The 14,004-nt window shown below is 30.0% G+C and overlaps 2 protein-coding genes across 3 annotated transcripts in view; one reads left to right on the forward strand and one right to left on the reverse strand.

Annotated features, from left to right (window-relative positions):
* Nucleotides 1-802: 802 nt before the first annotated feature.
* Nucleotides 803-14,004, forward strand: part of LOC118188874 (synaptic vesicular amine transporter-like) — a 150,036-nt gene continuing 136,834 nt past the window's right edge. For both annotated transcript variants that reach the window (XM_085809873.1, XM_085809874.1), the window contains exon 1: nucleotides 803-944. In XM_085809873.1, the coding sequence (XP_085665999.1) occupies nucleotides 937-944 (8 nt within the window). In that variant the 5' untranslated portion in view covers nucleotides 803-936. The remainder of the gene's footprint in view (nucleotides 945-14,004) is intronic.
* LOC118198586 (adult-specific rigid cuticular protein 11.9-like) lies at nucleotides 2,657-10,198 on the reverse strand. The gene is made up of 2 exons (XM_085809875.1): nucleotides 10,059-10,198; nucleotides 2,657-3,347 (listed from the first exon to the last, which is right to left on the reverse strand). The coding sequence occupies exons 1-2, from the start codon at nucleotides 10,065-10,067 to the stop codon at nucleotides 2,931-2,933; spliced, it is 426 nt and encodes a 141-aa protein (XP_085666001.1). The 5' UTR covers nucleotides 10,068-10,198; the 3' UTR covers nucleotides 2,657-2,930.

A 14,004-nucleotide genomic window follows, 5' to 3' on the forward strand; every position in this document is an offset into this window, starting at 1 on the left:
AATGAAAATGTTCAAAACGATTTCGAATTTGAACGTTTCTATAGATGCAAGTTTAAAGACTTTATTCATTTGCGCTTTTATGATGTAAAAGATATCTTTTAGATATGTGAGTTAAAAAACTAAGTGTATCATACGGCCTCCCAAAACTTCGATTAAAGACATCGCGAATCATTTAAATCACATGATTAGTTTTATTTATTTACATTTTTATTATTAGGTAAACTGCTAATTTGCTCATGTTAAACACCTTATGCTTGACATTCCATCCTTGCCTCGCAAAACCTGCATAAAATTTTAAGATTCTTTTTTTTACTAAAAGGTGTTACGTGACAGAAGCTGTAGCCTTATTTAACTGATTCATTCTTTTAGTTAGAAATATGTATTTGAGAACAAAATTCAAAAGAGTCTTGAAACCTATTTGGATTTGATTAAATAATATTATGTAATGTCTTTAGCCTTAGCAAAAGAAGTTCTGATAGAATTGTAATGAGAGCTTCTCATTGTTAATTTTTGTTATAATAACGAAGCTTCTAAATTCCCTAAACTTTCAGGTTTAATATTAAAACTGGTAGCAAATATATTTCAATTTCCACTGATATTTAATTGAATATGCTTTTTAAAAATTGTTTCTAATAATATAAGAGTAAGATTAGAAAGAGCAGGGAACGGTATTGTGCATTTTGCTATGATACATCTATAAGATATTCATGAGTTTCACAGCTGGCCTTTTTCATTGAGCAGAAAATACGAATAAAATATAAACTAAATTTTCTACTTGTATTTTCACTGCTAGTGATGGAATTGTCGAGCGGTACACCTGTTCGTTGAAAGGTATAAAGATTGTTGGATGTAGCTGTAATGTGATATAATATTACGCTTAGAAGAGAAAAAGTGTTTGTATTGCTTCGAGAAACTGTGTACTTTCATTCTTTCAAGATGAAAAAGTAAGATGTTTTTATCCAAAATTTTAATTTTCTGTGGACAGAAGAATTGTTTGATATATACAAATGTGCATGTGTTCGTAGTTTAAATTTCATTATGTCAGCAACATTGATTTAAATAGATTTTAAAGATCATCTTTTCTTATTCTTCATATTTTATGGAGTCATGAAAAAATATTTTAAAGCAAAAATTTAATCAATAATTCTCATCCTTAGTTTCTAATTATCCCCTTCTCGTATGTGGCAAATATCAATCCACTTAACAAAATATTTTTAAATTCAAATAGTGAAATTCAAATAATACATTAAACTCAAAATATTGTAATTTTATATATTCCTGGAATTGAAGCCCCAGGACTAGTTTTAGTTAATGGTTAAACGTACACAAAAAGATAAGTTCTTTTATAATTAATAAATGTACAGTGAACCTTCAGTTAGCTATCATCTTTATAAATGACTACCTCTGAAGTGACTTATGTATGCGGACTATAATGACACGTATGTGGGACTTACATGACTTACTGAGAAGAAAAACATGTAAGGAAATATAGCCGGACGTTCTATCACGTCCGACTAGCAAACTTTACAAATAAACGTTAGCAATGAACAACACCTGCCTGAGACAAACCATCCACTGCGGGGCAAAATCATCTGTAGCCTGTATAAGCGTCTTGAAAGCTGTTTACTGAACATAATTTATGTATTTATTAGAGATGGGTATTCAAATCCTCCACTGAAAATATTCTAGATTCGAAGCCGGAGACTTCAAATTTTTTAAAAAATTGAGCTTTAGTATCCTAACCTAGAAAACTGTTAAATATTTTATCTTGGAACATTGGAAAAATTAGTTTTTTAATGTTAATTACAGAACACGATTAAATATAGAATGTGAACAAATATTCTTTGAATAAAGAATGGGACATTTGCAATTGCAGTAGTATCAGAACAATGATAGCATTTCACCATTCATATTTATTATTTTTCTTAATTTTTGAAAAGAATTTAGAGTTTCAAGTTTAGTGTTCATCTCTGCTTTAAGATAATCCTCTCCACTCTGCTTTGATTTAAAAAGAGCTTCAAGAAAATTATAAAATTTTGAATTGTTATTCAAGTAAAATTTTTTCAAATTATGTTGAGAAAATTAATTTCAAGATTCAGGAATTTTAATTATGTATTTCATGTGCAATTTTTAAAATAGTATTATTAGAAATGCTTTTTACTAAATCCCAATTTCACATTTTTCTTAAAATTTTAATATTAAATAAAAGCAACTTTTATGGTTACGCTACGGAAAATATTCAGTTCTTTGGAGACGTCTAAACTCTGTTCGACCCAGCTTCGAATATATAGAAAATTCATTACTTCTAATCTTTATCTAAATTATGTCTTTCTGAAATTATGAACAATATCTGACTTCTTTTAAATTTTTTATTTTACATTTAACAAAGCTATGTGCATGATGTTTAACATGGTTTTATTATTAATTATTATTAATATTATTAATTCGCATTCCACTTAATTGCACATTTTTTGTGCAAATACATACTCAACAATAAATTTTTGTTTTCTGTAGCATATAGTTGTACAAATAATTATTTTCAGTATAATTTTAATCAGCTTTTATTGAACTAGCATAAGTTTTAAATTTACTCTCTAATTTGAACATCAATATGCAAACCGTACCTCATAGAGTTTCAGAAGAAAAGGAAACTGTAAGCAAACAATAAATTCTTTATTCATTTTCAACAAAATTCAGAGTTTTATAACAAGCAGGGGCAGAGCCTATGAAGAGTCTTTTATTGCTTTCCTAATCTTGAGTTTCCAACACCAGTTCCTGAACACCATTTGTTTGGACCCATAAGCGATATTTTAAAAAGGTTTGGAAATCTATTGTGCGTTCCAGAGCATTTCTGAACGGATATTGAGAACAATTTGGGAACAAGTCTAAGCCCAAGGATGAGCAAATTTTTTATAACTATTGATATTCATTTACCAGAAGGCTCCCCAGTGTGCATAGTTGGGCACAGCATGGTGGGCCCAGGCTGCTCCATGATGGTAGTATGGAGCATAATTCCAGTGATGGATTGGAGCGACTGCAGCAGGAGCAACTGGGGCTTTGGGTGCTAGGGCAGCAAGAGCAGCAGCATCATCAGCAGTTTTCTTGTCAACTCCGATATCACCAGAGGGCTTGAAACCATCAGGACCCGCAGTGTAACTGACACTTCTTAGATGGCCATTGGGATCGATGTAACTGTAACTTCCTGAAACTGAACCTCCGTGTCCGCTTTCAGACCGTTGGTGGCCGCCGGCATCACCGGCTGCGTAATGGAAATTATAAGAATCTCCAGCATGGTTCACGCCAATTTCTGCAGACATGGCCACAGCGAAAAGAAGGGGAAGCACAAGCTATAAAAAAAAGAGTTTCCCCGTGAAATGTATTTATTTATAGAAGCAAAAATAATAAACATGTGGAATTAGGCATTTAATAATATTCGACAATTGTTTACCTTATGCTTGAATTTAAAAAAAAAGAAATTTGAAAAAGAAGTTTTTTAAGAAAATTGTTGATAAATTTCTTTTTATCTCGATAAATTCATTTTGAAAATACGTTAAATAATACAAATCCTAAAAATCCATTTTAAGTTTCGCGTGTCAAAAGTAGAAAGAGTTTTAATTTATGTTAGAAACTACGGATGAAGTCAAGGAATGTTTTTTGTTATACTGTTTATTAGGATATTTATTTAGCTACAGTTTGATCTTCGAAGGTAAACTGCGAAAATAATGTAGTTAATATAATTTGCCAAAAATATTTTGTGGAACGTTCTGTAATTATCATGTATTAAAGTATAACTAGAGTCTCTTAATTTTTAAATATATGGCGGAAGAACAGACGAAATTCCATAGTAACAATTAAACATCTACGGATGAGTTTGGAATTGGACAAAAATACATTTGATTGAATTTGGAATATAAAGCAGATATATTTATTTAAATATTTTAACAATTTAATAGATTGGACTTACGTTGCAAATCTCATGCATTAAAGATAATTCATTAACTAATTCGCATGTCTAAGAATTCATTAACCAGAAAGGAACCAAGTAGATAGTTTAAACGAAAACGTTAACGTGTTCCAATGTGACGCTAAGCTGTCCTAATTTCAGATATTTTAATGTAATCGCATTATATAAAGAAACATTTATGATGCGTGCAAATGATTAAAAATATATTTAATGCGAACAGTGTGATACTGATGAAATCTTAGAGCTTTAATAACCCTCTGGATAATCAAGCGATATGTTTGGATGAAATAACTAATTTTCTAACACTTAGTTTTATAGTTTTATATAATATCTAACACTAATTTAGAATGAAATAGAAGTTAAAATTGCATACGTTAAGATAGCAAGAACAGTAGTCTTGTTCTGTATGGCAAGTCTTAGTTTAAAAGATTCCTACATTTTAGTGGATGCAGTTTCTGTCTGTTATGGAAAAAAAAAAAAAAAACTTTGATTCGATTCTGAAAATGCTAGGTTGTCTAGAGCAGAGTCTTCAAAGATTCGCTATGCCTTCGCCCGAAATCGAATCTGGATCTTCAGTATAGCGCATTGATATAATGAGCCCTGTGCCACCCTGCCTTTGAGTCTTCGCGTTAAAAAGAAATATTAAATAACCATCCCTGAATATTTATTTTTAATAAATAATAATACATTTCTCCTCGAAAATAAATTCTCTATTACCGAGAACATTAATGAAATGAAAATAAATATTTTGTTTCATTAATATTCTCAATCGGCAATCCTCAATCTTTCGCCGATTGAGAATATTAATGAAACATACAGAAATAGAAGATTAACGAAATCGAAGATATCCTTAAGCTTGTGGTTACAAATGATCGGAAACAAACTCAGGCGTCATTGTGCTTCTAGCAGAAGAGATAAGAAGTTGTTTTCAAAAGACGTTGTCACCAGTAAATGGTTTGGAAAAAGTCAGCTCAACAACCTATCTTCGCTGAGAAGCAGTTTCCTAAGTCTGTTGATGATACTGACACTGACTACTGAGTACTTAGTCACTCAAGAGTGTGGCAGGCCCATTTCCATACACCCAGCTCTGCGGCATATAGAGAATCAGACAAAGGATATTTCCGGACATTGTTCGCGATTTTCCAGAGAGAAAGTTTATATAAATACAAATGGTTTCTCATAAACGCTATGCTTGGATGCGTGAAGTATTAGGAGGTAAAAGTTTAAGGCTCGTTATTATAATTAGCAGCCCATGTATTGTGGTCTGATGTATATTCGAAAGAAAAGGAAAAAGAGATGCTAATAGGTAGGCATAGCAAATATAGTTTAAGGTTACACTGACCAGCTTCTTTTTACGTTAGCAACATGAACGCGCCAAAAAGAGAAATAGAAATGCACAAATAGAAATATTAATTGTGAAACAACTTAAAGAGCCATAATCATAGTTTACTAAAGTTTTCACATACTACATAGAAATAAAGATGCTTAAAAATATGATATGGCATCGCAAATCGCGATATTTGCATTCTGAACATCGGGTTATTTTGCAGTGGTGAGTTAAGGATAATGCTATATACGTTTTAGTAGATTTAAGTGAATTTAACTAGTTTTTGTGCAAAGGATTATTCTCTTATAATCAATAAAAGTGAATCATTGCAAGTGCATTGAATATTCAGTAAAAATTTATACTTTTAAACACGCCTATTGTTTTATCCAATTTTTAAAAAGTATTTGCTCCTCTACACTGACACTGCTGTTTATGGTATTTAATATTTCGAATTCAAAAAATATTTTAATTTAAAGCAAGGACGTTATATCGTACTATTTTCCTAATTCTGTATAATGTATGAAACATTTTTAGAAATTTGGGTTTATATATATACATATATAAGTCCATATATATATCCGTATGAATCCATATATATATATATATATATATATATATATCCATATATATATATATATATCCATATATATATATATATATATATATATATATATCCATATATATATATATATATATATATATATATATATATATATATATCTTTCAGCATTTTACAAAAGTTCCTTTTTTAAATGAAGCCATAAAAGTTCTTAAGGGTAACGTTTCTTAAAAACATTTTTAAAAATTTGAGGCACTTTATAAATAAAGGGAAATATTAAAAACTAGGAAATATCTACAGATAAATTTGCTGTGCATTAAATACTGTGTAGTAAATAAGATAGTAGTATGAAAATACGTAACATTAACTAACGTGAGTTTAACTAAAAAAATATAAGTCTTAAAGTACTTAATTCTAAAACTAGAACTCAGCACACACACACCAAAAAAACTTACAAAATGAGTCTTCACAACGACTAAAACGCCTACTATCATGTCTTAAATTTTTTAGGAGGGCTGTTTCTCGGTCCACAGGACATTTATTAATTAAAGACACATTAACAGCTGCTTTGAAATGACAAACATAAATTAATTAGATTTTTCAAGTTCTCAATCTATATACTTTGTAAAGTGAAAGAATATTTTAACGTTTTTTACTGACACTTTGATCCTTCAGATTACTCCGCATTTCACATTTACATTCACTGTATTTTTCTGCACATCCAGTCAAATAAGTCCTTTTCATTTATAGCAGAATTAGAGACACTGTCTTTATAAATACGTAGCTTTGAATAATCTTCCAGCTCCTATGCTTCAAAACGTTAAACTATTATATATGCTACCGTTTCTAACTCTTGCAACTGATTTCTCGCTCTAATTGCAAGGAACATTTCGTTCGTCTTACAATTTCACTTAATTACCAATCTGTTTACTTCCTTCCTCAATTCAATTGCTCTTTCTCTTGCATTTAAAAAAAAAGGTTTTTAATTGATCGGCAAGAAAATATACAAGAAAGTGAAGACAATTCTTTGTCGGTAAAAAAGGAATACGACATCAGTGTCTGGAAAATGTCAATTACTCGATTACAGCCGAAAGAAAGAGAACACATATTGTTTCGCTATCACTTCCAAGCAGTTTTATACTCTGGATGTGAGTGAAATTTGAGTTAATCATAAGTAACTTTGACGTTTTGCATTATACAGAATGGAGCAAAATCTTATTGCAAATAGTTTCTTTTATGAAATATGTATTAAAGACTGGATGTTTAGAATAAGTTATAGATATTAGGCATATAAATTTTTATAAGCGATGAAGTGAATCGTGTTTTTTCCTTATCACCCCGCACAGTTTTATACTCTGGATTTGAGTGAAATTCTAATTAATCCGAAGTATTTTAGATGTTTTGGGTTTTATTAAAAACAGTGTTTTTAAAAAACGTATATTAAAGACTGGATGTTTAGAGTAAATTCTAGTCACTAGGCGAATAAATTATATAAACGATAAAGTAAACCATTTAAGGTTTTGAATTTAAAAGTTTCCAAAAAAAAAAAAAAAAAAAAAAAAAAAAGTAAATCTAAGCAAACAAAGCATTATTATTTTACCTTACACTCTAAAATCAAGAGAACTGTTGCTTGTTTAAAGTTTTTTTATTCAAATTATTGGTTTATCGCGATTTAAATATTTATTTAAAGAGGAAACGATGCAACACGATAAAATTATCACGGCCGTATTTCTATAGATTTATTTCTATAAATACTGTTTTATAAGAGCTTATTGAAATTATAGAATAGGGTTTTCTTTCTTAGTTTGAAACAAATTTTGGTGTGATATCTTTAGGCCTTGAAGAGAGTCTATTTATCATAAGCAAAGTTTATGAAAATAATAAGTAATGTGGAAATTCAATTGAAATTTAGTGATTTCAAAATTCATTTACTTTTATGATGGCCTTAGATTCAGGTGTTTTTCCGTTCTCTTTCGCTTTTCTTTTAAAGTCTAATTTCAAAATTCGAGTGAATTAGATGTCTTTTGGGAGAAAGAAATGCATTATTTAGTTTCAAACCTACTCTTATGACTGAATAAAAATGGTAAACAGAAGAAAATTACCTTTGAGAAAACGGAAATTATCCTCTTTAACGCAAAGGCTTCGATTAAGGATGTCATGAAATTAGCTATAAAGAATTATAAACTCATTGATTTTATTTCTGTTCAAGATGCAGCTCACTTCAGCGATTGAAAAAAAGGGGCATAAATATGCTATATTATTTTGTAAATTTATGATTTAGATGTAAAACAAATGAAAAGACTGAATGAGAATTAGCGACTAATCTTATTTTCAGCTAGATAGTTATGTTAGCAATCCATTATTGGAGCATGAAAAGACTGAGAGTATTGTAGCATTCCACCATCAGTGCTCAAAAATTACTATGCGGTTGCAATGTTTTCTAACATAGTATTTTAAAACATAATATTCACGAAAGGTGCTGTCGCCAGTTGTTGGAGCAAAAAGCTGCATTCGAAGAGCTCGCTGTTACAAGATGACTGGCTGATGTTATTCAAGCAATTTGGAATTCCTCCTAAAGAATGAAGCTAAAAAGGCTTAGAAAGCTTCTCCAGTTGCGCTTAACTAGAAACAGCTACTCGGAGCTTCGCTAATTGATTCAGATGCAGAAGCATATATAAAAAATGCAACTGAATGGCTCCTAGTCCCTCCAGACCTTTGTCGTTATTTGATTTAGGGTTTTAATGAAGCTAAAATTTACAAAAATGCCACAAATTCATGCAAGATTTTAAACCCAGAATTCTCTCTTCTGATTAAAACTATAAATTCTAACTTGTATACCGTTTAAGTACTGAGTTTAGACATGAGTCTATACTATTCATTGTAACTGTAGAAGGTAAACACTTTGTAAAATTTTAGTCGACATAACAGCAGACTCATGTGCAATAAAGTGTTAATGAAGCTCAGATTAGAGAACTAAGATTTAAAATAAAATATTTTAAAAGAAAACGAACTTCATAATTAAACTTTAAGTAAGTTAGATTTAATGGGAATATATTTACTGAAAAGTCAAAGGAAACCCAATCTTCTTAAGGATCTAAATTCTGGCTTTAATCGAAATAAAATGTAATTAATGAAACCAAGTGAAAACACTTGTTTAAAATTAACTAAAGTGCTATCGTGAGTAATAAAAGAATCTTGTGTAGTAACACAGATTTAGAAACTATGAAAAGCTTCATACAAGTACAAAACCGAAGAAAAGCTTTTCTCTCTTTATCTAAATAAAGCATTCTTTTAAGTTCATGGTGAAATTCGCTCTTCTGCAATTTGTTTTTAAGTTAGGTTTTGCTTACTGTTTTATCAAATTCTAATTCAGCGACTACCAACCGCTATGCGACTGCACACTATTAGTTTATTCTGAAGAACCCTAATATGAGAAAAGAATAGGAAATCAAATAATTACAGAGATACATTAAGATTAAGAATGTCAGGGAGGCACATTTAACTGAGAATTAAAAATACCTGGCGTTATTTCAGATATTATTATTAATGTTGAGTTTTAAAGCATTCTGCACCAATGTGTTATGAAGGTATATTGTCTTCTGCCTATATTTCTCTTATTCTATTTACACGTATTGTATACATGAAACATTAACGCATTTCTAAAAAATTATCAGTTATTTTTCATTAACCACTATTTTCACATTTCAGACACTTATTTATTGAAAAAAAGAGAATTCGTAATAGAAAGGACAAAATTTAATGAAAACAGTGTATGGTTTTATATTTAATAAATACTTATTATATATAATAATATTTTTCTAAAGATATTACTGAAGTAATAATATGAATACAGAAATCTGAAAAACGCATTTTTTAAAGATAAACACAATAATAAAGTGCCATGAAACGAAAAGTTTTAAAACCAGTTCACATGATAGTAATGGAAAATGATAAGAAATTTCTTAAATTTATGAAACAATTTTGCATATCCTTTAAAAAAATTTGTACTTCCAAAGCTTATCTATCTGCTAATCGTTTTGCTACAGTTTTATTTCCGATTGAAAAAGAAGATTTTATTGGAAATTAAAGAAAACATTACAGAAAAATCTCAAGAAATAAGTTATTTTCAAAATAGAAATAAACATTATCTTCGGCATGACAATTGAACTACTAGATAAAACAATAAAATAATAATAAGTAGCACTTACAAATTTCATGGTGAGAGCTGGAGATGCTACTGAGTAGGATGTAGACCTAAGACAAGAGCTGAAGTGATGCTTCGTTTAAGGGAAGACGGATGTTTTATACTTTTCATATCGTCACCTTGGAAAAATTACAATTTTTAAAAGAAAAACAAAGAATGCAGTAATAAGTCAAATAAATATCATTGATCATCAGGTGTGGGCCCCAAATTCTAGCCTAAGGGCTAAAATCTAAGCGTTCGTCTGAGAAAGTATTTTCGTGAATCTACTAGTTAATCGCAATTGCTCATTGCTAGTCAATTCTTTGCCTTGGGTGGGATTAATGTAAAATAACATTAAAAAAATCTTCCGATAGCAGGAAATCTTCAGGATAGTAACGGTTCTTGACAGAAACAAAAAAGGAAGTTTAAAAAGATGTATGTAACATGGGTGTGTCTCGGAAATCTTCAGCCTGAGGAGTACACTTTCCTTGAAGAAGAAGAGTAAATATAAATGACAGCAGCTTCATCGAATGCTTAATGAAGGGTGTACAGATAAGACGTGTGTCTAATGTGGGTGACCATTAATTGAAATTTGTCCTACCTTGGATGTTCAAAAAATGTCACGCAAACATTCCAAAAGCACTGAGAATACTTTCAAGGTTGAGGAAAGTGGATCAAGGGTAAGAGAAAACGTTAATAAGAAATTGATGATCGGGTACTAAAGTACTGAAAGGAATCGAGGCTATACACAGAATTTCACATTCGTGTTAAAATTATTAGGAAACACATCAGTTTTAAGCACTAGTTCGAAATAAATAAAGCAAGGTAAAATAATGATGTTATAACTAAATATTGATGAAAAATTATAAATTTCACATTACGTCAGATGAAACATGACTTGTCTCAATATGCTTTATATGTTTATTTAATAATCCAAGAAACGTTTTCTCTGGTACTAAAACTTTATGCTGAATTTAAATACTTAACCTCTTAGACCCCCAATTGACTTAATCAAGTTGTTAATTATGGAAATCCTTTGTATATCGGAGTAATTTTTGCCCTTTTCCATGGACATGAGTGCGAACGTTGTCAGATATATCTACCACTTCTTAATTAGTATACTTTTCCATTTTCGAAATTTAATATTTTACTCATTACAGAATTTTATAGCAATGAACCTTCAAAATTTCAACCATAATCCTTTTAAAGAGACAGCGATTGTACTAGAAATTCAGTTGCCATATCTTCTGAATCCTTACAAGAACGTTAAATAAAATTAACGCTACGTTCACTATACTTAAGCAGCCTATTTCTGTTTATAACAATTTTACGGCTGCATTTATTATTGTTACCCATCGTTGTACATATGTTTATGTATGCAATTAAACTGTAGTAGGTATATTGAAAACTCTATATTCATCCTTCTTCGATTTCTAGCACGGGATTGGAAATATAATGACACTAAAGAAGCTCCAAATTTTCTTCTTGACACGGGAATTTAATTTTAACTTCATATGATATTAGAAGAAATTTCTTTTTTAAGTCTTCTTCAGTTTCACCGGATTATTCATATTTATAAAAATATACATATAGCAGTGAAATCTGGCTAATGGTGAGTCCCTTCGATGAATGATCTCGGACTCAGACTGCATGCGGGCCAGATGCACGACCTGAAAGCAGCTGAAGGGATGAAATATGTTTTTACAAAAACTGAAAAACTTATTTTAGCAAAACCAAATTAAAAACTTTATTTATTAATTCTTTATTAAAGCACGCATAAACAATAATAACAATGACGCAAAGAAAAAACTGAAATTTATACTTCTCTCCTGTCAGAAATCTGATATGTGGAAAAAAATTTTGAATGGTTACACTTTGTAATTCAAACGTATTGAAAGCTATTAATTTTAATTCCGATATTTATTTCAAGAAATTCTATTGTGTTGAATAAACCACTATATAACTGACTTCTAACTTGAAACTAGAAGTAAACAAATTACTAAAAACTTTTCTAGTGCGGGAAAACTTGAGAATAAATAATGACAACTTAAACTCTCTTTTAGTTAGTAAATTTTTCTTTGATGAATAATATATATACGTATTTGTATGTAAATACTTATAAACTTCTTTATCTTTTACTGTAATACCTCATCATGTTTCGATTTCAATAAATTTCCAACCTTCGAAAAAAAAATACTAGAAACTATCTTGATCACAGATTGCAAATACTTATCGTTCAACCCGGCCCTTTTTTAAACTTATTCATTTTTAATTGCGGGACAGAAAACTGTTTTTAAGTAAATGTACTCCAAAACAAAGTGATTATTCTTGTTGCAAAAATTGAGGGTATTTATCATTTGACAAGTACGTCAATCAGATATGTATTTTCAAATCGTTGAAAAAGATTTATATCAGTGTAAGTTACCTTCATTTGCAAATTTTCTGGGCTTTTACTAACGTTCTTTTCAATAGTAATAAAATAATGCAAAATTGAACTCCAAATATCTCCAAAAAAACTTAATATCACACACCTATCTTCAAATTCTTTTCGTAATAATTAACAGCATAACAGTGTTAATTAATTGACAAAAAATATATTCGCAATCGCATTAACTTGCTTCTGGGTGTCATCAGTGCCTCAGATGATGATTTTCTACTAGAATTACATATGAAGGGAACCAAAATTTAGAACTATCACCTAAAACCAGAAGTTTGCAGTGAAAGTTCTGAATGTTGTTAAGATAAACATTGGTGAGTCAATTCTAAGCTTCGATTCTAGATAAACTATTAATTCTATTTCAAACTAGAATTTGGAATAAATAGTTTATCTAACCAGAAACTGAAATCAAAGGGAGCTGTGCAAATTTTCTTCGATTTTTAAGGGGGTGACAACACGCCTTTGTGAATTGAAATAGAAATTCACGTCTTCAGCGTTAACGAATAATGCAAAAGTATATTTTTGTGCCTTTTAAAGATGAGATGAAAAAGTTCTACATCATTAGATATACAGTTCTTGCCATGGTTTTTATGAATAACACCTGTATATATTCTCTTGTCACGTTAGTTTAATACAATGATATTCTTGCAATATGTATCACACACATAGTGATACTTTGCAGGTATATTCATCTTATGATTACTGCCTCTTTTATTTTGAGAAATATTATAGAGGAACTATCACTTTTATGCTGTTATATTAGCGCCATGGTTTTTATGAATAACACCTGTATCTATTCTCTTGTCACGTTAGTTCAATATAATGATATTCTTACAATATGTACCACACACATAGTGATAATTTTCAGGTATATTCATCTTATGATTACTGCCTCTTTTATTTTGAGAAATATTATAGAGGAACTATCACTTTTATGCTGTTATATTAGCGCCATGGTTTTTATGAATAACACCTGTATCTATTCTCTTGTCACGTTAGTTCAATATAATGATATTCTTACAATATGTACCACACACATAGTGATAATTTTCAGGTATATTCATCTTATGATTACTGCCTCTTTTATTTTGAGAAATATTATAGAGGAACTATCACTTTTATGATGTTATACTAACGCCTTAATGGGTAATCGATAAGTTGTGTCATTCAAATATTTAATTCTTGACAAATTAATTCAGGTGCAAAAACACAGCTGCTGTTAAAGATAATGTGATACATATTTTCTTTCTTCTCTTCCCTGACACTATACTCCTACCCAAATCAGAATTGTCACTAGCTCAAATTAGAACATTGAGTAACCTTTTACAATTTATTTTCCTTTCAAATTTAGACGTAACATTTAGTTGATTTTTAAGTCTTAAATTATTAAACGTTCTGCCCTGTAATTTTGTATACATATATACTACATTGATTCTTTTTCATTCAGCATTTTGACTTATAAGGTATTTCTCCCGTCTTCCTAGCGTGCCTTCGTGGTGTAGTGGTTCTGCACGCTGGGCCGGTATTCCAGAGG

This window comes from Stegodyphus dumicola, chromosome X2, assembly GCF_044657685.1.
Source record: "Stegodyphus dumicola isolate Sdum_Otavi_A_Nest chromosome X2, ASM4465768v1".
Taxonomy (NCBI): Eukaryota; Metazoa; Arthropoda; class Arachnida; order Araneae; family Eresidae; genus Stegodyphus; species Stegodyphus dumicola.